Consider the following 27,882-nt stretch of genomic DNA (forward strand, 5'->3'; position numbering starts at 1 on the left):
TTCACAGAGCGAATGCGGTATCCATCGGGAAAACAACTTTTTTACACCTAATTGTTCATGCAAGATTATTTGTATTTGACTCATGCCAATGTCTAAAGTTGCCTGAATTTCGCGGTATGTCACATGTCGATCTTCCTCAATCAGCTTACGCACAGCATCAACGTTTTCTTGGGTGACTGCAGTTTTTGGACGACCTTGACGGGGATCATCACTGAGCTTGACACGTCCACGTTGAAACTCAGCAAACCAGCGATAAATTGTGGTTTTGGATGGGGTTTCATCACCAAATGCAGAAATCATCCGGTCAACACACTGTTTTTGTGTTAAACCACTTCGAAAGTCATAATAAATCATCGCTCTTGAATTTTCTCGAGTCAATTCCATTTTCTCAACGACTAAACAAGTTTGACAAAACCTCGTGACAAGACCGAGAATCTTTTTTTAAATAAATAAATGGTATTCGATTTTTAAAACCAAGGAGTTTTCAATTAAAAAGATTTTAATATGACAGGAACAGTGGAAATATTCCATTCCCGATACTTTTAGTGCAGCCCTCGTAAGCGAAGCATGACTTTAAGTCGAGCTTGTCTGTGACGCTGGGCGGCGTGGGGTGCTTGGCGACGGCTGATATTACGTGACCGACGCCACGCCGACTGGATGTGCCTACCTTACGCATTTTAGAACGAAACGAACGATAGGTTACGTCGGCCAAGTTTTACAAAACCATACTAAACTATTCCAAGGATTTTTGAGTTACTGTTTTGTTCATCAAAAAATAATTTATAAGTGGCGTATTGTCTCAGCTTCTACGGGGTAGGTCATATCATCTTCAATCACGTTGTGACGTGGATTAGCTGGTCTAAGCTACCTAAAAACAGATGATGGAGTCGAAACAAACGGAAAAAAAAAGTGTTAATTTAAAAAAAAACGGCTACCGTTTCCACTTTGGTACGGAAGAGGGGGCGTTCTAAAGAAACTTGAATGAACTGTGTAAATATTTCTGCAAACGGTAATTAATTGGAAAAATTAAAATTCTTCTCATTCAATTAGACCAACCTATACAGGTGCTTTAAAAAAATTTAAGGTCCTACCACCGGCTCAAAATGCAGTTTGTCTACTAAAAGAATCTACAAGAAACTCATGGCTTTTTTTTCAATATTTGCATGAATATCGCCACATCGTCAATCTTCGAAAAGCATCGTCATGGTTGTTTCCCTGGCATTGCTGACGCTCATATGTAACGGTGATCTCTTGCCATCAGATGAGCTAGTGCGAATTAAATTGAAATTGTGAAGAAGGGAAATTAAATGTTTAAATGAATTAAAAAAAAAAATTAACAATATTTTGTTGAAGTCAGTTTTTTTAATTAATTTAATTTAAATTTTGTGTTATTAATACAGTCTGTTACATCAAATTGACTACATTTGTTGATCTACGTATATTGATGAGAAGGTCATAAATGCAGTCGATAGCAATTTTATATTATAATAATATGTAATATTATTAATAATAACTCGAAAACTACAGGTCAAATTGTGATAAATGAGATGGCGTTGAAAGAACCATCATTCAAATAAAAAAAGAATCATCAAAATCAATTCACCTACACAAGAGATCTAAATACACATAAAAGAAACACGCTCGAAATTGGGTCCTACTCTTTTTTGAAGTCGGTTAAAAACTTATCTAAAAATAGAAAAAAAAAGCAAAGTCGCAAAAACTAATTCATTACCTATTAAATTAAACCTATTAAATTACCTATAAAAATACACCAATTCATAACCTGCGGACTACGGACCTACTAACGGAATAATACTGTAAATTATGACATCAAAAATCATAACAACGTGGGCATACTCTTGTGCTCTTAGCGGCATAAATCTACAGGAACACACAAAAGGTAGCCTCATAAATAAACACACAAAGAGCGGAACGAAAGCAAAGGGAAGCACGACATGATTTAGAGGAAGGTACCTAGATAACAATATTCAAGAAACAGATTACCATAACTTAGCGGAGAGATTGGCTCGCTCTGCGCTGGATCATTATTTAAATCACTGACTGCATGCAAATTACTCGGATATCGGATAAACACGAATTGAAAATTAAATAGCGATTGGTATTCGTATTCCCGGAATCTGCGTAATAAAGGTTTTTGTTTTAGCACGATAAAACGTTGAGGAGGTCGTTGTTTTTCCCGATTCGCTTTCTTTCCTAATCGTATTGTGTAAATTATACGGTTCAATAATCTCTCTAGAACTCATGCGAATCGCATTTATGATACATTCGATAGCATGGTATAAATCTTATACGTTTTTGTTTGTATATCTCTGTCTTGTTAGTTAGATTAGGTTAGGTCCGGTTAGTTAGTTTAGCCAATTCTGGTTCCAGCCGCTTAGTGGATTTAACAAAAAATCTACTGACGAGTGTTGCACTCATACGCATAAAATTATTCATTTATTTATTAGGCATTGATAACACACGTATACATGACAATATACACAAACCCTAAAATCTCAAATACATTTAAAAAGAAGATTGATTCTCATCTGGATCGAATAAGGTCCCTGTAGTTTAGTGTTATATCAAGTAAGTGGTGTAATAAGATGTAATTACTTTAAGTTTTCTACTAGATACAAAAGACGACAATGTTAGACAATGATATACGAGGAAACTGTGTTACTAATGGTTCTGAGCGACAGTGCAACGGGCTCACATTGATGAATTATGACATTTAATATCCTACGAAGTTCCCGGCGAGAGAACATAGTTTGCGCCCAGTCGGATATAAATCTTCATACCCTGAGGTCTTCTATCGGTTTTGCGATTCGTTTAAGATCGCTAGATGATTTGTAATCAAAAAATTTCCAGCAAAAGATTTTTTTAATTTTTTTATTGCTTAGATGGGTGGAAGAGCCACCTGGTGTTAAGCGGCTATCGGAGGCCATAGACTTCTACAACGTAAATGCCGCCACCTACTTTAAGATATAAGTTCTAAGGTCTCAGTATAGTTACAACGGCTGCCCCACCCTTCAAATCGAAACCCATTACTGCTTCACTACAGAAATAGGCAGGGTGGTTGTAACTACCCGTGCGGACTCACAAGAGGTCCTTTCTTCTTCTCAGTCGTATGCACTCTTGGCAGAGTGGTCGTGGTCATCACTTTGGTTGGTGGTGCGCTTCACCAGACGTCGCCATTCCTCGCGTACCGCGGCCCTTCTTGTGCACTCGCTAACGGGACCGTTTAGAGCTGCCTTTATTTGGTCGGTCCATCGTAACGGTGATCTGCCGCGCGGTCTTGTACCCTCTATCATGCCCTGCACCACAAGGCGCTCAACTGAGTCATCACCCCGCCGCGACACATGCCCGAAGAAAGTGAGAATGCGACCCTGAACAAGAGGTCCTACCACCAGTAATTATGCAAATTAAAATTTTACGGGTTTGATTTTTACTACACGATTTTATACCTTCACCGTGAAAGTGAACACTTGTTATATACGTATTTCATTAGAAAAATTGGTACTTACCAGCGGGATTCGAACACTGATGCATCGCTGGATACGAATGCACCGGCGTCTTATCCTTTATGCCACTTTAGTTAAGTTTAAGTGTAGTTAAGTCTGTAAACAGCATTCTCAATTCAGGTAAATCATTTTGATATTCATTTTTCTCTGATAAACTGGAACATACTAATAATCACATTCTAACTGAAAAAAAAGCGTAAATAGCATTGAATATACGATGGCTACATTTCGGGATATTAGTTTTTATTACACCAAAAAATATTTTTATATTATTTACTGGATTCTAAATTAGGAATCAAGGTTAATTTTAATGAATATCGTGTTTCCTGACGTCACCGTCATAGCTGTGTGGGACAGAGAAGGAGATGTCACCCACTCCATCATACTCACCTTTAGAAAAAATATATCTACGTAGCTACAACTTCACTGTGAGTCTTACCTGTTAGTCTACAAACGCTTCATAATTTACGAAAAAAGCCCTTTATCAAAACAGTAAGAGTCAAGCTCTTACAAATACCTACAAAATGGAGGATGCAAGACTTTTCCTCGGAGACTCATTCGTAAGAGGCTTTCCCGGATTTTCCTACGTTGAACATAACGCGGTGCTATTTATACTTTATAACAAGACTCCGGTAAGTGTTTTAGAAAGTAAAATGGGAACTCGAATCCAGTTTGACTTGATTGAAATGTTTAGAAGTTTGTCTTCCTCGTGCTCCGATCCAACATTTGAGGCAATTTTTTTTGTCATTTTTGTCAGCGTGTGCGCTTGTGATTTTGCGCTTTTACAACGTAATATTTTCTAAGAATCCTACTTTGCTCCAATTTTAAATATAAAATCAAACCTTATTTTGTCGATTTGAACACATCACTAAATATCGGATCTGAATCGGTTCCCCGATTATGATGTTTTTACCACATCTTTGCGGCAATTCTCGATCTTTTAGGCAACTCGGTTATTCGAGTAAGCTTCAAAACTAATCTATATAAAATGATAATGAATTACAGACTCTTCAATGTACTTAGTCTTTGAAAGAAACGGTGAACTATGTTCTAAGTTTTGATCCATGGGTGTTTCATGGCCCAACACGGGTATGTGCCACCTCCTTGCCTACTTCCACCGCGAAGCATTATTGTGTTCCGGCTTGATGGGCGGGATAATCAACAATTGAGACTTAGACCACGTATCTATCTCATGTTGGGCGATAGCATTCACGTTTTGATTAGGTGGGTCGTGAGATCGTTTATCAACCAATCCAAAAAAAATAAGTCGCGAAAACGATCGAAGTAGATTTTGAAAATTTTTTTTTTAGAAGGTGGCCCCAATCCGCTTAAAGTACATAGTTCCCGGAGCAAATAGACAGCCCAATGCGAATACTACCACAACCGGTCACTGTAATTACATTATAAGTGGCACTAATTGTCCTTTAAATCGTAATATTTTTTTCGAAGCAGATTTAAATAGTAGTGCGTCACTTCTAGGTCACCGATTAAGTAAAAATATCGATCAATTCTGGCATGTAGTTAGTAGTAAAATCGCAGAGTAATGCGAAATGCATTAACGTTACATATACACATAAGATTTTCATCGATTTTATAGGATATCAAAACATTCGGCAGATTAATGTGAGTGTAACAAATTGCGAGCTTGAGGCAAATCGAATTGAATTAAAACCTGGACACATGCCAGGATCCCTGAACGGCATATTGTTGACAACTAAGATGTCTCTGGTTCGTGATTTTACTTACCAAGGGACCTACAAATCTACTGATAGTTTATGGACAAGAGAGTAACACAAGCAAACTCCTTATTAAAATGCAATGTGTTACATTATTTCTGAATTGTATACTTTACTCAGATGAAACCGTAAAACACGTCTAGTCTAGATACGTAATCAAATTATATGCTTGAATTTACACGTTACATGTAACACGAGTTTAGCATAGGTAGAATGTCGGCGGAACGAAATGGTAGGCGCAGCTACCGGCCTGCTGGCTCTTTGTTTCTATTTCATAAAACCCCATCAATCTACGTTTGGAACCGAAGCCAAAACGATTCTCTTGGCGCCGGCAAAGTTGTCGAATAATCCAACGAGCGAGCAATAAATCTTTAGCACTTAATTAATGCTGTAAATCGTTCCCAAGTATTCAGGTGCTCTGCCGCAGTCTCACTGCAGCAACGACGCAGTTTTCTAAATATTTGAACTCATTAGGGACACCCGGAAATTTCACTCTGGTTTGGGTTGAAGTATTTTTCTTCAATTACGAAAGGTATTTTGAAAATATTCGAATTATTCTTCTGCAGTTACCGCAGTTAGATTCGTTTACGTTTTCCAAACAAAAAGTAATATCACTTACGTTCTTTTTGCTAGGTATATGTACGGAAACGAATAGCTTATTATAGACAAATTTCATTTTCAGTCTTAAGCATCATAATTATGAACATTTTAAAACATTTGACTCTGAACTAATGTCCATTTTCGTGGCCCTCGAGTCTTTTACAAGCCATTATTATAAGCTACTTTACCAAAGTTTTATCGCCGAAGTACACTTTTGTTGGATGTTTCTTCGTAAATATTTTCCACTTCAGAGGCAAATAAATCCCGCGAATGTGGTGACCTCTTACACCACGGTCTATAATTAAGGCTCTTTGCTTCAGTTACTCTTAAAGACTAAAAAACGGTTCGTAGGTTTCTCGTGATTATCGCCTGTTTTCCGAAGCCTCCGCTCAGTTCAATGCTGTTCTTGAGGAATTACTTCAACTTCATAAAACACGGCTGAGTTTCTTCTTTTACGTTAATTAATTCTATCTTATAGTCTAAAACGTGCAAAGCATGCATTGGTTTAATATTACTATAATTATCTTACACTTACAGAGATGGATAATTATCTATTTAAACGCTTTTTAGATTTGGAGGTATTTCTTAAAATGGAAATAGCCGACTTAACCTAATAGGTGTATGGCTCTAATAAAGAATAAAAAAAAATGGAAATGATTTCTTACAAGTGCAACTCTTACTTCCTCTGAGTATAACTCAAAAGCACATGATAATGGTAAGTAAGAAACCTGATTTCAACCTGAACCTAAATTCAAATAACAACTGAGATTTTACTGGTGGTAAGGACCTCTTGTGAGACCACACGGATAGGTACCATCGCCCTGCCTATTTCTGCCGTGAAGCAGTCATGCGTTTCGGTTTGAAGGGTGGGTCAGCCGTTGTAACTATACTGAGAGCTTAGAACATATATCTCAAGGTAGGTGGCGCATTAACGTTGTAGATATCTATGGGCTCCAGTAACCACTTAACACCGGATGGGCTGTGGGCTCGTCCACCCAAGTAAGCAATAAAAGAAAAAAAAAATTACCGGACAAACGACCCGAGAAAAAGAACACGATCAAATCTTAGGTTTAATCGGTAAAGGTAATATAAAAGAATGGAACAATCTGAAAAGTTGCCATAAATTAAACGTGGTAGTGGTAAAGTTGGTGTTAAACAAATTGTAGTAGACAAAGTATGCAGTGAGATCAGCACCCGCATTGGAACGGCTCCAACTATTCACTATACGCTTTCGACGTAAAAATGTGGCTCTGAAAACAATTTAACAAATTCGTACATTCTTTACAGTGTGACCGTGTTATATAGTTACAGCATCATATACTCGATTTATAGGGAAACAAAATATTGTACTGTCCAATAATTAATAGGTCTTGTAAACATTTCGCGTTTTTAATACTTTTTTTTAAGAACCTTTTAAAAATTACCAAATATGCCCAGATGTTTTCAATGCACTTTCCAAGTAACTTTCAGGACTCCTGGTAGTTACCGAACTACAATTCTAAATGAATAATAATTTTAGCAACGTCAAAAAAGAAATGAATTCCTCATTGAATTAGAGAAGAAATAAAATAGAAATTTCCAACTCTGCAATATCTTCGAGTATTGGCAACAGTACACGTTATCAAATAAATAAGAGAAAGAGACAAGAAACTGACAGAGAATATACTTTATTGTACACTAACAATTGTACAAAAAAAACAGTCAATAAAAATAATAAAATAACAATCGCCGCTGTAACTTAGGTTTTTTTTTATTCCATAGACGAGCTCACAGCCCACCTGGTGTTATAAGTGGTTACTGGAGCCCAAGTGTATAATCTATGCTGGAGCCCATAGACATCTATAACGTAAATGCGCCACCCACCTTGGGATATAAGTTCTAAAAGGTCTCTGTATAGTTACAACGGCTGCTCCACCCTTCAAACCGAAACGCATTACTGCTTCACGGCAGAAATAGGCAGGGTGGTGGTACCTAGCCGTGCGGACTCACAAGAGGCCCTACCTACCAGTAACCAAAATTTTGAATTTTCAATAAAATACATAAAAATATACTTAATATTTTATTTAAGGTATTGTTTACTAATAAATTCGAATCGCTAGGAAATTTAATTCGTTAAAATCTTCAATTCATTTCTCTATTTTGGCATCGCTCGTAGTGCTACTTTTTTTTTTTTTTTTTTTTTTCCACAGGAGAAAATCGCCGGATCCCCACCCGCGCGGCAGGTGGGGTATGTGGGAGTTGAACCTCACTAAAAACTCCTGCCGCTCACAACCGGCGCCCTACCTCGGACCGGGCCGGAGCCCAGTCGGGGCTATTGAAACGGCGGGACAGGGTTGACGCAGAGCACATTACATCCATCCCACCGTCCCACGGACGCCGGACCGGTGGCCGCCAGCGACACGACCACCGGTTCCCTCGTTCAGCGGGCCGAGAGCCCGCTTTGATGGCGCCGCGTTACACCTTCCCCCAGAGCGGTCGGGGGAACGCGGTCTACCATCACCCGGCTTCCTATTGCGGGTGAGCGTGCAGAGCACGCCACCCCACGTCTGGGTCCCTCCCCGCACAAAACGGGTGGGACCCCTAGCTCTTAGGGGGCCAGGTCACGGATACGACCCCGGTCCCGACCCCCTGCTCGGCGGCGGCGGGTTTCTGCGTAGTGAGGAGAGCTTTCCCTCACTCGCCCCGCCGCCTCCTTCTGCGAGATGGTGCACTCGCAGAAGTCGAGCATAGCCTTCCATGACTCATCGCTGCCAAGCATCGACGCCACGACGCCAGGCAGCGACAAGTCAGGTCCTATCTTTGCGACCAGGACACGGCGCTGCACCTCCCAAGCGGGGCAGACAGCGAGCGTATGCTCCGCCGTGTCCAGGTCGTGTCCACAATGGTGACACCTCGTCGTCGGCTCAGCCCCTATCCGGCGCAGGTACTTCCCGAAGCATCCGTGCCCGGTCAGCACCTGCACCAGACGAAAGGTGAGACGTCCTTCGCCACGATTCACCCAGTCATCAAAGACCGGGTAAACCGCCTCGACGGTCCGTAGCCCCCACGTGGGGTTGGCCAATCGCCTCGACCACGACTCGAGCACGGACCGCCGAGAATGGGCCTTCCGCGCCCGCAGCTCACTTTCGGGGAGACGCGCCACGCCCCGAGCACGAAGCTCGCTGCGCCACCGATAGTCGGCAGCGAGCGACTCCGCCTCCAGCTCCCATGGCGGCGTCCCCGCCAAAACACACGCCGCCTCGAAGGAGACGGTGCGATATCCGCGAATGACCCTGATGGCAACGGTGCGCTGCGGCCGGCGCAGGAACCGAGCCATAGTGGCCCGGTTGCGTGGCTCAGCCCACACAGGTGCACCGTACAGGGCCATCGATCGCACCACCCCCGCGTAGAGGCGGCGCACAACCTGATCCGGTCCCCCAATATTCGGGAGCAGCCGGCTCAAAGAACCGGCCGTCCCCATCAATCGGGGGACCAGACGTAGTGCTACTTACTACGTTTTCGTCAAAAAATTTAAATTCAAGACGCGAGCTGCGACAATCAAAAAAACACCAACGCGGTGTGCTGAATTTTATCGGTTCCAGTTATGGAATATCCTCGTATTGTGGTCGAGCAGCCAGTCCACTCAGTGGTCACGTTGCGGAGAGTCCGAGTGGCCGCACTGCGGGTTCAACGTTTTGTTGCCACGATGCTACACATCGAAAATTCTTAGTCATTTAATTTTTAGTTTTTCTTAGATAATTAATTGAGGCTAAATGAAATCTATATATATATATATGTGGGAATATTTAGGTGTAACCATTGGCCACACCGACCTGACAGATGACAGATGGTGAATGAAGTATAAGTGACAGATTGATTAAGACGAAATAAGAAAAGACGTATATTTTTGTGAACTGATGATTAAATAAAATTTAACAAATTCGCTAATTTCATTGTGCACCGCGATCCCACAAAACTTTGGGGGCTCGTCCGGGATCGAAATCGACATCAAGATCGGTGATCAGTGTACAAAAGTTGCGAACAAAGACTACGCACACGGGAAAAAGTGAGGGTATTTTCACATTTAAAATTTCACGTGAAGACGTTTACAACGAATTCTATTGAAAGTAAAATGCCTCGGAAGGGTGCTAAAGAAGACGAAGAATGCTTTGCTGAACCTGCTCCACAAATTTCCTTCTGCGAATTAGAAAAATCTATGACTGCATTTTCTGGTGACGATGCATACGGCGTGGATACGTTTATAAAGGATTTTGAAGATATCGCTAATCTCATGCAATGGACAGGCATTGAAAAACTGATCTACGCAAAAAGGCTTTTGAAGGGGACAGCAAAATTGTTCCTGAGATCTTTGACTGGTACGACTACATGGGAACTTTTGAAAACGGGATTAAAAGAGGAATTTGGACTACATCTGAACAGCGCAGCCATTCACAAGACCATATCAAATAGGAAGATGAAACCAGGTGAAACCTACCAACAATATTTTTTGCAACTCAAAGAACTAGCAGTACTCGGAAATATTGAAGATGACGCCCTAATGGAATACATCATTGATGGCATCCCTGACAATGAAATGAATAAAACTATACTATATGGAGCTTCCAACATCAAAGAATTTAGGAAAAAACTTGATTTATATGCTGAAATAAAGAAGAAATGTCGAACGTCAAACAAAGCTTATAATCAATCAACAACATCCAAGCCTACAACATCTGGATGGAAGAAACCATTACCTAAGAAGAGATGTTTCAACTGCGGAGACCTAGATCATGAATCTTCAGGCTGCTCTAAAGGAATAAAGTGCTTCCGTTGTAATGACTTTGGTCATAAGTCAACTGACTGTCCCAAAAATATAAAGAAGACTCTAGAAATAAAATGTAACAAGAAGAATGATAGCCAAACACCCTACAAAGAAGTTATGATCAATAATGTTATGGTAAAATCACTTATTGACACTGGCAGTGATGTGAACCTAATGAATGAATCTACATTTACTCAAATACATGGTGACACTTGTAACTACCACCCTGATTTAGTACAAAGTCTGACAGGCATTGGTGACTGTGAGGTGCATACAAGAGGGTCATGTACTCCGAGAATTGAGATTGATGGTTGCCAATGTGAAGCAACGTTCTATATAATTGAAGATGACAAAATACCAGTTGATGTAATAATAGGGAACCCAATATTACAGGACATAGAACTCAGTTTTAAGTCTGGTGTTATTTCTGCTAAAAGAATTTTACAACTCACAATGTTAGAGGATCAGACTGAGGAACCAATGATTATAGGAAATTTCAAATATAAAGATCAGATTGAGAAAATACTGACAGAATATGACCCTGGAAAATGTTGTAAAGAATCCAAAGTTGAATTAAAGGTATTAGAAAAAGAACATTATGATGACTTTATGATTGAAGCTGGAATATTATGGAAAATAAAAGATGGAAAAAAATTAATGGTGGTACCTAAGAAAATGCAGAATGAAATTGTTAGAAAAAATCATGACAAGGGACATTTTGGATTAATTAAAACAGAAGAGTTGATTTCCAGAAACTATTACTTTGAAAACATGAAAGATAAGATCAAATCAGTATTAGAAAACTGCATAGAGTGTATTTTAATTTCACATAAAAAGGGAAAATCCGAAGGTTTTCTGCATGCCATAGACAAAGGAGACATACCACTATCTACTTACCATATTGACCATTTGGGACCGTTGACATCAACAAATAAGAATTACAAGTACATATTCACAGTTGTAGATGGGTTCACAAAATTTACATGGATTTACCCAACAAAGACTTTGTCCACTGATGAAGTTATTGACAAACTGAAGATTCAACAACAGACTTTTGGTTCACCACAGAGGATTATTAGTGACAGAAGTACCTCCTTTACATCCAACACTTTTAAAGAATTTTGTGAAACTGAAGGAATCTTACATCACATTATTACTACTGGCCAACCTAGAGGTAATGGTCAGGTTGAGAGAGTCCATCAGATAATAATTGATGCTCTAAGTAAATTATCAGCAGATGATCCCACCAAGTGGTACAAACACATCAGTAATATCCAGAGATGCTTAAATGGTTCATTTCAAAGAAGCATTAAGATGTCACCCTTTGAATTACTGACAGAAGTCAAAATTAATAATAAAAATGAAGCTATCTACAATTTAATTAATGAAGAGAATCTTAAATTTTTCTGTGATGAAAGAGAAGACTTGAGGAAGAAAGCAAGGGAGAACATACAAAAAATTCAAGATGAGAATAGAAGAAATTTTAACCGAAGACGAAGAAAACCCAGGGAATATGAAGTAGGAAATCTTGTTGCTATCAAGAGGACACAATTTGTGCAAGGCTACAAACTGCATCCAAGATACTTAGGACCTTATGAAGTCATGAAAAAGAAGAGGAACGACCGTTATGATCTCCAGAGGATTGGTCAAGGTGAAGGACCCCATCACACCAGTAACTCCGCTGATATGATGAAACCTTGGGTTGCTGATGCTGTCGAGTACGAGTCATCTGGGACAGACGACTGAGCAGGACGGCCGTGTGGGAATATTTAGGTGTAACCATTGGCCACACCGACCTGACAGATGACAGATGGTGAATGAAGTATAAGTGACAGATTGATTAAGACGAAATAAGAAAAGACGTATATTTTTGTGAACTGATGATTAAATAAAATTTAACAAATTCGCTAATTTCATTGTGCACCGCGATCCCACATATATATATAAATGAATTGCTGTTCGTTAGTCTCGCTAAAACTCGAGAACGGCTGAACCGATTGGGCTAATTTTGGTCTTGAATTATTTGTGGAAGCCAGAGAAGGTTTAAAAGGTAGATAAATATGAAAATGCTCGAATTAAATAAAAACAACAGTTTTGTTTTTCCTTATGATGTGCTCCCCGTCGGACGGATTCCTTTTATTTGTTTTAAGTTTATTTTATACAAAAGTTTAGGTCTTTTATTTATCGATTGAGGCACTACGAAGTCTACCGGGTCAGCTAGTAGGTATATAATTTTTCTGATGAAAATCGTTCTCTGCTGATCTTCAGCAATGACTTGCACGAATGACATCGTGTAATAAAGTACTTACCGGTGGTAAGACGTCTTGTGAGTCCGCACTGGTAGATACCACCACCCTGCCTATTGCAGCCTATTAGTAATGCGTTTCGGTTTGAAGGGTGGGGCAGCCGTAGTTATAGGAGACCTTTAGACTCATGTCTCAATGTGGGTGGCGGCATTTACGTTGTAGATATAAAAAAAGATCAAATACGATAGGTAACAATTTTTTTTCTGAATGAACTGGTGATGGAGCGTTTTGTTAGCCCGCACGGTCAGTTTTTGATCGCCCTTCGAAGTTTTCATTATCACTAATGTTTCTCGCACACCCTATATATCAAGCATCAAGTATAATCAAAAGCAAAAAATGATGCGCGTGCAATTTGGTGCACGTGGAAGAAGTGAAACTTCATTTGCGGTCAGTAGTAGTCTGGTTTTCTTAGTTCTTCATCCGCAAATCAAATCTCTCTTCTAATAAAGAATGCTATGTTTAAGAGAAACGACTTAGCTCGTTTTATCCTTTCCCTCTCTGCACGCTCGAGCGGTTCGTGAGACGCTCTTTCTACTTTCTCACTCTCGCTAATCCTAAATTTCATCTTTTCTCTCTAGCCGTAACGAATATGTCGCGAGTTAAATTTCACGCTCAACGCGCCAAAAGAAGTTTCACATCAAAAATATTTAACTCTTTTTTTATACATTGTTTTAATATTGGTATAGAATATGTGACACAATCCACGTCATTACGGTTCCTCCCAATCCATTAACGGTGCTTTTATGTACCACAAGCACCGGTCGCCATCCTTGTCGAACCCATCGCTTGCGACGAAAGGTTCGGCGAGCGAATTAACCCATAGACACAGTCCACTGAGTTTCTCGCCGGATCTTCTCAGTGGGTCGCGTTTCCGATCCGGTGGTAGATTCTGCGAAGCACTGCTCTTGCTAAGACCGGTGTTAGCATCACTCCGGTTTGAGCCCCGTGAGCTCACCTACTAGTTAAGGTTACGCTGAAATAGCCTCTCAAGGCTATCAGCTTAGATAGGAAAAAAAAAAGAAATTCCTTATTATAAAAATATTTATTTTAAGTTCTATTCGAGGTATAAAGAAAATAAAACTGGAGACTTCGCAACAACCCACGGTCATTCGGTAACGTACGAACTTATTGTGGTACATTTCATTCACGGTTGTTTGCATAAGAGTTAGTGTATTGCGCAAACGAAGGCTCTAAGATCGTGGTGAATGAATGATAAAAAAATGTAATTTTTTGTACGTCATTACAAAATTAAGTCGTACACTGTGTGCATTACTAATAAAAATCTTACGTTACAGACGTTTTTCCCGGTTAGGGTACCCCTCCGCATCGTCCCATAAGGAAATTCGTTCCAAAAAAAAAAGTGACACAATCCTATGTTTGTTTGTCTTCAGTGATGGGGCGTGGTGTGCGGTCGAGACGCAGGAGAGCGTCACGGTGTCGGGACGCGTGGTGGCAGGCGGCGTAGCGCGGCGCGGTGGCGGGTGCGCGCGCGGCGGCGCATGCACGCCACCGGCCACACGGACCGCTCGGGCGGCGGCGGCGGTGGCGGCTCCTGGCGCCTCCCGCCCGACGAGACTCTCCAAGTTGCCGACCCCAAGTCTGCCAAAGAGGAGGTACCATTCATCAATCTGTTTCTCGAAAAAAAAACTAAACTTCACGGCTAAATCATTAGGGATAGTATAGAAAAGGATAGTTGCGATTGGGTATCTTTACCCAGGCTCTTGCCTCTCAGCGCATTTAGTGCCAAGTGATTTAAAAAGGTAGGAGTTTAACATAATATAAGAAAAGTTCCCAATTCAATATATTATAATAATATTTGTTTCTTATAATTTCATCGTCAACCGATTGTTGATAGAATCTAAGCATAGTTATTGTTAACAACGCCCTTATTTGACTGATATAAGTGAAATTTATCACCATTCCCTATCACCTTACCTTAACTGAAAATACCAACAAAAGGAATTTATAAAACACGAGATGAATATACAAATGAATATGTAAAGAGACCTTTGTTAAGAACTCCAAGTTCGGTATTTGACTTCCTGTAACTAAATCTACCATTACTTACCACACCGAAATTATAGTCAACCTTGCAGACTATAAATAGCTACGTTCACCTTGACTCTTAAATTGTACCGTGTGCTGTCCCATCCTGAACTTCTATGTTTATATTTCCTATTGATATTTTTGGACCGACTCGTGTTTGACAGTAGGGTGTTTTATTTCGAATATTGTTCCAAAGAATCATGCAATTAGGGCCAGAGTTACCTAATAATAGATTCCAAATTTATGGCTACGTGGCCAACTGGTACTGAGCTACTGATACTTGTTTAGCATCAATTTCTAAATAATTAGTTTCGACGCCCTGATATAAAGGTAGATTTGATATTTTAAGAGACACTCAGAAAATAAGAAGAAAAGAGTAAAAAAGCACAAAGAAAAATTTTGTTCATTTATTTTAACACGCGTTTATTGCTTTGTATTTATGTATGTGTGTATGGAATCTTTGAAAGTCATTTTCACTAACTTCAAGCCGCCGTTTTAAGTATTTAAACTACATATATGATCTGTAAAGAAGAGGCGAGGAGAGATTGTCCTAATAATATTTGAATGGACTCTGGGAAAGAGGATATACGAGAGAAAGGTGTGAGTGTTGAGATGAGGCATGTTAGGCCTGAATGGGAAAAGAGGACACACTACGCGAACCCCGCATAGTGCGATAAGGACAAGAAGAATAAAATATTTCATCTATAATTTATACGAAAAATAATAAGGCCGTATTTAGTTTTACTAAGGGAAGATCTCGCTATGTAACTACAATAGATATATTTTGAAGTGAACGATAGATCGTGGAGCCTAACGTTCTGTTATGAGCATCCGAGCTTGCAAATTGAAATGGTCGTAGTACCGCACCATTGAACTTGACAGCTTTTCATGGAACAGAATCTTATTTCTCGGTCTTTTTTTAGATTTTTGATATCGGTATTTTATTATGTGATATTCACAGGATTCTTTCGGTGGTGAATGAATGTCGTTTTTTTTTTCCATTTCTGAATTTTATATATGATGTTTAGTAGGATTTATGTAAAGCTTAAAAAGTAATTTTATCAAACGCATACATTTTGTAAAACCGTTACACAGATTTTTAATGTACAATGTATAAGCATAAATCTATTTTATTATGAAGTAAATTTTTATATTTACTGACAATCAAAAATGTTCTACATTTATATTAAACATATTATTATATTAGTCAAACTTGGCTCATTTTACAGCCTCGACTTTAATCCAATCGCTACCAAAGAGACTCATCAGACATCCTCCTTCATACAGAATCATCCGCTAGGCTAATCTGAATATTTCCTAATAATTTCATCGAAATATATATATTTCCAAGTCTACAGGGGAAATACATACGTACACACATCGACCTTTAAATATGATAGATTGATATACTAATACCTAGTCTATACTAATATCTAGTACAGCTGTTATTACTCTTAACTCTTCTTGCAAAGCTTCAACGGTTATATATAGCTTTCGAATTTAATTTCAGGATCTGTACCAAGGGGATGGCCACAACTGGAGGAGTATAATATTTTCATTAATGGTCATAGGTTTTGTCATAGCCGGTATTGTGACTGCTATTTATTTATTAGGGTAAGTTACTAGAGATAATATATAAAAAAATAAGACATACGTAATCGAAATATTACGTTTAGTAACTTAATGTATTGTAATGGTAAGTGATCGGTGGAACTTGTATGCCTATGCGGGAGAGTCAAGATTAACTCTTTTTTTTCCTACCTAAGCTTGCTACCTAAGCCTTGAGAGACTATTTCAGCGTGACCTTAACTAGTAGGTGAGCTCACGGGGCTCAAACCTGACGATGTTGCCAACACGAACGCTAGCGAGAGCCGTGCCTCGCAGAATCTACCACCGGATTGGAAACGCGACCCACTGGGAAGATCCGGCGATAGACTTAGTGGGCTGTGTCTGCGGGTTAATTTACTCGTCGAGCCCTTCGTTGTAACGGGTTCGACGAGGACGGTAACCGCTGCTTGTGGTACCTAAAAGCACCCAAGATTAACACTGCCTGATAATAGTCAAGCGAGCTTACGCCCCACCTGGTGCGAAGTAGTCAACCGTCACTCATGGACATCTGTGATACCACAGGAACAACTGAGAACCGCTGCCTACTGAAGAATAGAAATTGAATTTTAAATACTCTAAAAACGGTGAAGAAAAGCGTTTTTAATACGCTTTTATTAGCTGTTTGAAGCTGTATGTATGTTTGTAACGGAATCTTTGAACATGATTTTGACCCCCTTCAAAACGTCGGATTAACTCGAAATTTGGTTTACTTATTAAGGACCGATGACAGTTCAATACTTAAAAAGAAATTTGAAAAAAATATTGAAAAAATTGAAATTCAACTAAAAAATAAATAATAGTTTTAATTTAGTTTTAGTTTAAATAACGCTTTTATAGAAATTCCAGTTAAAAAATAGAAAATAAATTTAAAAAAATTGTATTAAAAACAGTGTAAGAAAAAATTATTTTATTGTAAAAAATTGGTAACAGTAATTGGATTTTCTATAAAAGCGTATTTTGTTAGTTTTTCTAATATTATTTACTATTTCAGATATGTGGACGAATTACTATATTGGTCGGGTCGTCGTATGCGTTTGGACGAATTCCTGCGGGGCGATTTGACCGGAGAGCGTTTGCCGACCACCTGGGTGAGCTCTCACCAGCTCGTCTACCAGGCCGACGACGGAGGTCTACTGGCTCTGGACACCTTCAACAACACGCTCACTGTGCTCGTGACGAACCATACATTGGTGTGTACATTATTTGTTTATATTAATGTCTTAGTAGACTCGTGAATGATGGTTGTGAATAAAATTTATTAGAAAACTATAATGCTCATCAATTAGGAAGGTAGGTTACTGGTTATTGCAATTAGGAATGTATGGGCCTTTTAGATGAGCGATGCTATTTATTGTATATACGATTATTGTATAAACGTGCTCACGACTTATTTACCCGTAGGCATCGTGACGTGACTATCGTTACCCACCTGGATACATGAGGTCGAAGTTGAAAGAGAGAGAGAGAGAGAGAGAGAGAAAGTATTTTTTATTGTACACCAAAAAACAAATAAACAGTGCGAAACATTAAATACAAAAAAGTACAATTGGCGGTCTTATTGCTAAGAAGTTCCAGTTGTTTTGTAAAAAGAGTGTCCCACCCTTCAAACTGAAACCCGATAACTGCTTCGCGCCAGTATCCTACTCATGTGGACCCGCATTACGCCCTATAACCTATACCTATGTTATTGCGCAAATTTATAAACGTTGCGCCGAATTAGCCCGTGTGCCGGTGTTAAGTACGCATTGCATATAGAAAAATTGGTTTCTACGTGCAGAATTTAAGAAGCGACACAGCCAGATCTCTCTCTACGAGTACACCCAGCATCCTATTCCTTAAGTCCCCGAAGACTTCGACCAACCGATGATTTTCACCAGAAAGCTCTTCTTGGCGCAATTCTAGGATTAATAACAAATTAAATGTTTAAGGTCATATAATCAAACATATCTGACGAACGTCTTCTTTCTGTTCATTTTTATCTAGTGTTCTCGAGTTCAATTCATAAGCTCCTTAATAAAGCTCTCGTCGCGAGCTTTTCATGGAAAATTTAAGAACCTTTATAAATTAATAAAAATGCGACCCGCCGCTCTTTAGCCGCTCTCAGAACATTTTTATCGACGTCGTCACGTAAACATTCTTGTTTACGATTTAATTTCCTCAATATTTAAGAACATCCTTCATGTAAGCGGTAAGAGTAAACCGAAAACGACGATCCTACTACAAAATTTACGGCGACATTCTCGTTTTGCCGTAATGGCGTTATTATGCGAAGCAGCGACCGCTTCTGGAAAATGAAAGTCTCCAATCTCTCTATTAAACGATCTTACATTTCACTAAAAATAGATTTCATCTTTTCAAACTTAATCTATATAAGTATATATAAAAATGAATTGCTGTTCGTTAGTCTCGCTAAAACTCGAGTACGGCTGGACCGATTTGGCTAATTTTGGTCTTGAATTATTCGTGGAAGTCCAGAGAAGGTTTAAAAGGTAGATTAATATGAAAATGCTCGGAATTAAATAAAAATAACAATTTTGTTTTCCCTTTGATGTGTCCCCCGTCGGACGGATTCCTTTTGTTTATTTTATACAAAAGTTTAAGTCTTTTATTTATAGATTTTTTTTATATCTTCAACGATTTTTTCCTGCTAATAGTATTATATAATTGCGGAGCTGTTCCGCCAAATCAAAACCATTTTCATTTATTCCGCAGCAAGGTATTATAGTCAAAAAATAATTTGATTTTAATAACTTAATATTTTGCCGTTATTTGTTCAAAACAGAGTTTATCAGATTTGTTAGTTAGTAATTATATGCGTTATAACGCAATTTAACATTGTATTAATAATAAGTGTTAATTATCAATAAAAAAGGTTTATTTTTTATTGCTTATATGGGTGGACGATCTCACATACCACCTGGTGTTAAGTGGTTACTGGAGCCCATAGACATCTACAACGTAAATGCGCCTCCCACCTTGAGATATAAGTTCTAAGGTCTCAATATAGTTACGACGGTTGCCCCGCCCTTCAAACCGAAACGCATTACTGCTTCACGGCAGAAATAGGCAGGGTGGTGGTACCTACCCATGTGGACTCACAAGAGGTCCTACTACCAGTAATTTATTTTCATAGATCCAATACATTTCTTTCACTTTCTCCTTCACTATATTTTGTGAACGAGTGACCGATTATAAACCAAAATTTTGATTTAACGATAACATTTATAAAACGAACCGTAGCTTAATATATGAATTCAATGTCTGTAATCTGAACAGGCTCACAGGAGTTCAACGTTCACCAATTAAATTCTTCTTGAATACTGAACCGCAAAAAAGTCAGATAATATGCTAATGGACTTTTTAATTTAAAAAGGGAACGATCTTTTAACTCTGGCAGTAATTGTATTATAACATTATTTTTTTTCAGAGACAACTAAACGTCCGATGGTACCAATGCTCACCGAATTTAAGATACGTACTGTTTCAACACAATATCAAAGAGGTAATATTAAATAAAATATTATTTATTGTAAACTTAAAAATCACTGTATGAATTTACGGTGTTTTGAAAGAAAAACATTTTTCTGGTTTAATTTAAAAATTGTCTTTTATATTTAATAAAACATTGTTACTGATTAAACTTTTGCTTGGTTCCCCGATCAAGATCCCAACCCAATATAATTGCCAAAGGCGTCTATTGTGGCGTAAAACTTTTAATTCGTTTTCTTTTTCCAAAAAAAAAAAATCAACGGAACCGAGCTGAGAACTTCTCGCTCAATCAGTCTTGATTTCTAAAGGCGTCGCTTTTATCTTTTGTACCGCAGGTTTATCGACGAACGTTTACAGCGTACTATACCGTTTATGACGTTACCAACGAGTGAGTATCTTTGTTATCATATCTTATTTAACTCTTCGAGAGGTTAGGCAGATTTTTCCCAACACTACGTCCTTGAGAATCTTTTCTGTCGCTACTGTGACCTCTAATTATCATCTCCAAACATGGAATAGGAGCCTTGTTCCCGATGGCCTTTATTTAATTGAATATGCAATTTGGAAAAGGGCACACCTCTGAAAATGTAAAATGTTCAGGAAATGAAAAAAACTGATTATTTTCTAAAGCAGTGTAAAATTTAAAATATTAATTTTTGAGATATATTTCAGTGTTAATTAGCAATTGAAAATTACTGGAATTATTATAAAATGGGTGTGGGTAAGCCTCAAAACTACATGTATATGAAAAAACGTATTTGACAAAATATGCGACATGTGCCCTTTTCGAAATTGCATATTCAATTGTTCTGACTAGAGAATTACTATAAAAATAGTGTTTTTTTTAAATTACGCATGAACCTGAAAGTGAATACAACATGTCAACCTAAAAAGCAACAGAGAAACGTTATTCACAAAATGTTCACGAAACACCGAACTTTTTCAAAGCAACTGACAATAAAACACTAAAAAATCTTTTCTAGGGAAGCGAAAGAGCTTTAAAAGTCAATTTTAAATTGAGCCATATCCCGCAGTTTGCATTCTCTTCGCAATCATATCATTTTGAATTTCCTTTTGCCGGTCGTCTCGTGGGTGAAGAAATCGATTTGGTAGCAGTAGGTAGCTACGCGAATGCGACTTCCAATTTATTTCAAATTTTGCGAGTTGAATTTTAATGTAGCACAATTCGGCAGCAAATACAAATATGACAAATCGGTTTCCTCTTTTTAAATAATATATTGTTGCTGTATTTTGCGTGAACCACACTAAGTCAGTACTATTTTTAGGACGTCAACGTTCAGATTAAATAAATTCTTAGGGAAAAATAAAATACAAAGAAAATAAGAATTGTGTATGTGAAAATCCCTCAATTATTTCACTTTTCTATTCAGTTGGGTCAAAATTAGCTTGATCGATAGCTGTTATCTGACGATTAAAAAACAGCCTTACGGTCTTAGGATTAAATTATAGCTTAAATATAATTAGGTCAAGGTCTTACTAAATATTTTACTTTCAATTTATATTATGTAACATTTTGGTATTTAAATTTTAGTGATTCATCATGAAGTTACATTTTGCTATCGTTTGAAATACTTAAATAATCTAGTTTTTCATTTCTCAAATACAAGTGACGTTACCGTCTACGTGTGAAAATGTAATTACTATGATGTAAATGAACTGTGGCGTGTTGTTTTGAACGACAACATAGTTTGTTATTAGATAACGTTACTCAAAAAACATTCATTTTTATTGATTTTTTGTTTTAATAAATTTTAAAAGCTGTCAACACGAAAACGAAATTTCTATCGACTTATTTTTTATATGCCGATTTTGAATTTTAATTATGTCAGAGTATTTTAAATAATCAAACTATTCCCATAAATTCACAACGAAAACCTTGTATTTCATTTCCTTTTGTGTGAGAGGCTATTTGGTTTAAGCGACATTTTTGCAACATTACAAGAGCGCCATATAAAGTATAATATTTGGAAAAAATATCATTAAAATTTGGAAAAAATATTATAACAAAAAATCTTCTTCAGCTATTTGAATGGAGGAAATTAAATTGAAATTTCTTTTTTTTTCTTTTTTAAAAGAACGTTCAATTAAAAACATCGAATTGTTGATGCTAATACCAAATAAAACGGATCTTTAATTACAAAGAGAAATGTTGCGTATTCAGCAAAATGTCGCGAAAACCAAATAGCCTTTTACCTCACAATACGATAGACTGCTTCACTGATTAGTTTTCATTATTTAATTATAAACATTATTATTCCCAGTGAATTAGCACTGCGTTTATTTTCATAAAAGGAAATCGGATTTTTGGTTCTCTAGTCACCACATTCCACTGTTCGGAGAGGGACAGAGCAGCTGGGAGTGGCAACACGCGGCGTGGCTCGGTCCCGACGGGTCGCTGCTGCTAGCCGCTGACAACGAGGTGCTCGCAAGGCCCGGACCTCCCGCGCGGAGGGCACCCCTATTACGACTCACCAACGACTCCAGCCCTGGACGCATTTACAATGGAGTCTCAGACTGGTTGTATCAAGGTAACGGCTATTTTTAGTGCATTTAAAAAAGTGTCTTTAGAGTGAAATGTGTGGGGCTCCCGTTATCACCATGCGACTTCCCTCCCTTTTCTCTTCCTTATTGGGGATAATTCTTGGTGGTATTTGGAATATGCGGAACATTTGAAGTCGTTGTGGCTTAAAGGATAAGATGTCCGGTGCATTCGGATCTAGCGACGCACCGATGTTCGAATCCCGCAGGCGGGTACCAATTTTTCTAATAAAATACGTACTCAACAATTGTTCACGATTGACTTCCACGGTGAAGGAATAACGTTGTGCAATAAAAATCAAACCCGCAAAATTATAATTTGCGTAATTACTGGTGGTAGGACCTCTTGTGAGTCCGCACGGCTAGGTACCACCGCCCCGCCTATTTCTGCCGTGAAGCAGTAATGCGTTTCGGTTTGAAGGGTGGGGGCAGCCGTTGTAACTATACTGAGACCTTAGAACTTATATCTCAAGGTGGGTGGCGCATTTACGTTGTAGATGTCTATGGGCTCCAGTAACCACTTAACTTCAGGTGGGCTGTGAGCTCGTTCACCCATGTAAGCAATTAAAAAATAGTACATTGTGCACCAAGGGAGAAAAGTAGATGTAGATGAGAGTAAATGAGATGTCCTGCTTTTTTCCCGCGGCGCATAAAAAAACAATTTTTTAACTGTTTTTTTATTTTGAAATAAACTACTACTAATTAAATAAGAGCTGTCTGATGAATTGATGAATGACTCATCTTTGTTTAATACTTCACTATTAAATTTTATTGCCTTTTGTTTATTTCACTTTTACACTAAACACAATATTGCAAATTACCCGAGCACAACAATGGCGGAGAATTTTAGGTGCGTGAGAGCAGACGTAGACACTAACGCGCATGCGCACTTTTCAGTACCCAGGGGGGAAAAGTTACACTTTCTTCCCTGTATAGCGGGAGGAAAAGTTAGACTTCGTTCCCTGTATAGCGGGATTAAAACCGAACTTTCGGCGTAGGTAGGAGAAAAAAAAACAATATTTCAGAGGAGGTGACAAAGACTTCATCCGCGACATGGGGCTCGATAGACGGCACGCTGGTGATGTACGTGCAGTACGACGACAGCAGCGTGTCCGAGCTCCGGTTCCCGCGCATCGCGGAGGGCATCGGCGGCGCCGGAGCCTCGCGGACCGGCTTCCTGCTGCCCACGCTCAACAACACGCACCACACCGTTTTTCCAGATCATGTTACTATCAGATATCCCACGGTCAGTTATATTTTTTTATATTCAATAGGTAGAACATACATTCATCTAAAAGTAGTTACCGCCATTGATGCTCATCAAAGAGTGGTTGACCCTAGGGCCCGTCCCGCGCCTCCGTAAGTGGACGCGACGTCCAGATAGGTGGATACCTATACCTGGAGTAGGTGATAACCAGTAATGCCAGAGCACAAATCTGTGCCTACTGTCAAATTCCACTGTGCCTTAACGCTTACGGAATATCATAAAAGGGGCATACAAATATTTACAATACAACATAGGTGGAAGAAGAAGTGGAAAAATTCTCTAAAAACACATTGCTCTTGAAGTCGCTTGTTCCAAGTAAAACAAATTTGAAAGTCACTCTTGTGACTGGTGATGAAACGAAGACGTACTTCCTGGTTTCTATCAACTAGAAATACTTTTTGGTTGGTATCTAATTAGATGTTTGTTGGTATATTTTACAGCCTGGCAGTTCAATACCAAAAGTCAAACTATGGATTGTGGCTGTTCTAAATACGACATCACCTCCTCGATGGGAAGTGAAACCTCCGAGTACATTAGATGGAATGTGCGTATATATTTTAAACAGGCTGACCCGGCAGACTTCGTAGTGCCTCAATCGATAAATAAAAGACCTAAACTTTGGTATAAAATAAACTTAAAACAAACAAAAGCAATCCGTCCGACGGGGGACACATCAAAGGGAAAACAAAATTGTTATTTTTGGAACGAAGTTCCTTATCGCGCGTTGTGAAAGGGGGCTAGACGGAAAAAATTATTACGAAAAGTTGTCACGACACTTTTTAGATCCGTCATTCTGACCAATCAACGTGTAGGCGCTTATCGCGTGACATTGCTCGTATCCGATTGGTCCGCGTAATGAGTACAGTTTCTCGAGATAGCGTTTCAACAATAGTAATTTAGTTCATAGTATTGTTTTTTTCTTCTTCATAATGCCGTAATTTATTATTATAACTTAAAAAAAATATTACAATTCCTTTACTAATTAATCGAAAGGAACTTCGTTCCATCCGGGTGACCCTTGACACCTCTGAAGTTTTTTATTTATTTCCGAGCATTTTCATAGTTATCTACCTTTTAAACCTTCTCTGGACTTCCACAAATAATTCAATACCAAAATTAGCCAAATCGGTCCAGCCGTTCTCGAGTTTTAGCGAGACTAACGAACAGCAATTCATTTTTATATATACATATATAAATAAATAATGCAATAGAGAACCTTTGCAATTGGTACGTTACTAATTTTAAATTGTATTCTATGATTTCAGGGAATATTACTTCATATCAGCCCAGTGGGTGGGCAAAGAGAATTCTCATGTAGGTGTAGTGTGGATGAACCGTGCACAGAATCTCACTGTTTATAGCAGTTGTTACGCTCCGAATTGGACTTGTACCGAGGTACGTATATCGTAGTATTGTCTTCCATTTTTCCAAGTCATAACAGAACTGTCATTTATTACAGAATAGATAGAGTCAATAATCCCTTGGCACTACGGCAAATGACACTAGTCGTCCCGCAACAGTATGCGCTGGTGGAAGTGCGCCGCCACCACCACTTATTCGCGGCATTGGCGGGGCTGAGGACCCGTAGAGCTAGGAACTGTCCAACGGCCAAGGCAATTGCGCTGTTAAACGAATTTTTTGTCCGAAATCCAGGATGCTGACGTATTTGCCGATAGCTGGGGAATACTTTTATCCAAAATAATGCTATTTTTAGCATAATAATAGTACATAATAATTTTAATAATCTTTTTGTGTTACCGAGTCAGGGTTTTTGGTGCAAACTGTAAGCCCGACTTTGTATTGAATGGAATAAATAATTAAATAAACATTATTAAAATGACCATTACGGCTTAACCTCGGACGATCACTACAAATTTATGTCATTGCCATTTTGAACCTATTTATTAACTACTTTACGTTATTGCGATTACGAACCTATTTATTAACTACATAATGACTCTATTTTCATTGCAGTCACATTCAGAGAAAGCGACAGATGAGCCTTGGTTAGAAGTTCATCAACAACCTGTATATTCAGAGGACGGTAGCGCTTTTCTTCTACTAGCTGCAGTTCAAGAGGGTGGAGGACAGTACTATACTCACATCAAGCACGTTGATGTCATACGACAACGTATCGCCGTGCTTTCGCATGGGAAAGTAGAAGTTGCCGAAATCCTGGCGTGGGACCAGGAAAATAATTTAGTTTATTATTTAGGTAAGATTTCACCAGCAATAGTATATTGCACGGTGCGGTGCACATACTATTTTTTCCCCTACCAGGCCGAAAGTTCGACATTGTAAAGAACTTAGCAACCGTGGAGTACCAAGCCAGGGTCAAGGGGCGAAGCCCTGGCGGGAGGTTGACGAGGCGGAGCCTCCCTCACTCATAAAAAAAAACAATTTAACTGTTTTTTTATTTTTAAATAAACTACTACTAATTGAATAAGAGCTGTCTGATGAGCTCATCTTTGTTTAATACTTCGCTATTAAATTTTATTGCCTTTTATTTATTTCACTTTTACACTAAACACAATATTGCAAATTACCCGAGCACAACAATGGCGGAGAATTTTAGGTGCGTGAGAGCAGACGTAGACACTAACGCGGATGCGCACTTGTCAGTACCCAGGGAGGAAAAGTTACACTTTCTTCCTTGTACAGCGGGACTAAAATCGAACTTTTGGCGTAGGTAGGAGAAAAAATCTTTATTCACCAAGGAATTGATATATTTATATTTTAACTTTCGTATTATGCATAACTTTATTATTGAAGGTTCCGACCAACAAAGATTCCGCGTACCTAAACTCCATCCTGACATGGTGAAAGAAGAAAATCAATTTAAGTATTGAGTGAAATTGATTTTTCCATTCGATTTGGAATTGTGCTAACCAAGTTGTTATCGTCTTACTAATTAGATTATGATCAAAATTACATTCATCCCCCAGCACGACTCATGAGAACATATCGTGAAGAGTGTGGTTTTTTTTTCTCCTTTTTTATTTTATCTTCTGTACGAAAACCCGTTATTAGCTAGAATAATTTGCGGCTAGTAAAAAAGGAATGTCACTATAACTATCACGCCTTTTGTTCAAAGTTAGGAAATGAAAGTTGCAATTCAATATCTGGATAATTTTGAATTGTAAAAGTCTAAAGGAGGATGCCTATTTTTACTGTTTTCATTAATTATAATAACATTTTACACATTGAAGTTGATAACCAATAAACTTCACAAAACACGGCTCTAACTAAAAACGGGTTTTCAATCAATAAGATTTCAATCAGACGAAAAATCGTTTCGTTTTATTGTAGGTACCTAGATTATTTTAATTTTTTCTTTGAAACAGGCAGTGCAGATAGACCTGGTCAGAGACAGGTCTACGTGGTCCGAGACCCTAATTATAGCGGTGGAAGTAACTCGGTGAAAGCTCGAGCAGAAAGGGAAGAGCCGCGTTGCCTTACCTGTGAGCTGGCGGTGTGGCCCGCGCGGTTGCATTACGCGAACTGTTCATTCTGGCGCGCCATTTTCTCGCCGGCTAAGCCGAGAGTGGGGATAACGCATTACGTGCTGGAGTGCAGAGGTCCTGGACCACCGTTAGCGGGGTTACATGATGCTAGGACACATAAGCTAGAAAGAATTTTATATGACACGAGGCCTTATAGGTAACTATGACCTTTTTTTTAGTTCTAATTTCGAACGTATTACTAATTACGTGACATTAGTTAAAGCTGAGTGGATGTAACGTCGGAAATTATATACTGTCAATAAAAAACGCTATATAAAACCGTACAACTAGATTTAATTATACTACAAGGTGTCTCAAAAGAAATGACATATTTAAAATTATAACTTAAAAAAAAATGGAGTTTATTGAAAAAATGTTTATTACATATTAAAATACATTGCCTGGGAAATTATTTTTTTAAAATGACATCGTCCAAATGTAAA

At 38.5% G+C, this 27,882-nt stretch overlaps 2 protein-coding genes across 4 annotated transcripts in view; both read left to right on the forward strand.

Annotated features, from left to right (window-relative positions):
* Positions 1 to 27,882, forward strand: part of LOC114250212 (inactive dipeptidyl peptidase 10) — a 137,738-nt gene that overhangs the window by 103,429 nt on the left and 6,427 nt on the right. Inside the window, exons 3-14 of one of the 3 annotated variants that reach the window (XM_089740499.1) lie at positions 14,359 to 14,580; positions 16,524 to 16,627; positions 17,613 to 17,811; positions 20,049 to 20,123; positions 20,446 to 20,498; positions 22,448 to 22,659; positions 23,695 to 23,915; positions 24,377 to 24,480; positions 25,202 to 25,331; positions 25,911 to 26,151; positions 26,709 to 26,778; positions 27,285 to 27,596. In XM_089740499.1, the coding sequence (XP_089596625.1) occupies positions 14,467 to 14,580; positions 16,524 to 16,627; positions 17,613 to 17,811; positions 20,049 to 20,123; positions 20,446 to 20,498; positions 22,448 to 22,659; positions 23,695 to 23,915; positions 24,377 to 24,480; positions 25,202 to 25,331; positions 25,911 to 26,151; positions 26,709 to 26,778; positions 27,285 to 27,596 (1,835 nt within the window). In that variant the 5' untranslated portion in view covers positions 14,359 to 14,466. Of the gene's footprint in view, positions 1 to 14,358; positions 14,581 to 16,523; positions 16,628 to 17,612; positions 17,812 to 20,048; positions 20,124 to 20,445; positions 20,499 to 22,438; positions 22,660 to 23,694; positions 23,916 to 24,376; positions 24,481 to 25,201; positions 25,332 to 25,910; positions 26,152 to 26,708; positions 26,779 to 27,280; positions 27,597 to 27,882 lie in introns of all 3 variants that reach the window. The other 2 variants (XM_028183982.2, XM_089740498.1) reach the window with 2 other exon arrangements.
* On the forward strand, positions 9,972 to 12,407 carry LOC149503088 (uncharacterized). Its single transcript, XM_089740407.1, has 2 exons — positions 9,972 to 11,952; positions 12,052 to 12,407. Exons 1-2 carry the CDS (start codon positions 9,972 to 9,974, stop codon positions 12,405 to 12,407), a joined length of 2,337 nt encoding a protein of 778 aa, XP_089596533.1.

The sequence above is a fragment of the Bombyx mandarina genome, chromosome 04 (genome assembly GCF_030267445.1).
Source record: "Bombyx mandarina strain Sakado chromosome 04, ASM3026744v2".
NCBI lineage: Eukaryota > Metazoa > Arthropoda > Insecta > Lepidoptera > Bombycidae > Bombyx > Bombyx mandarina.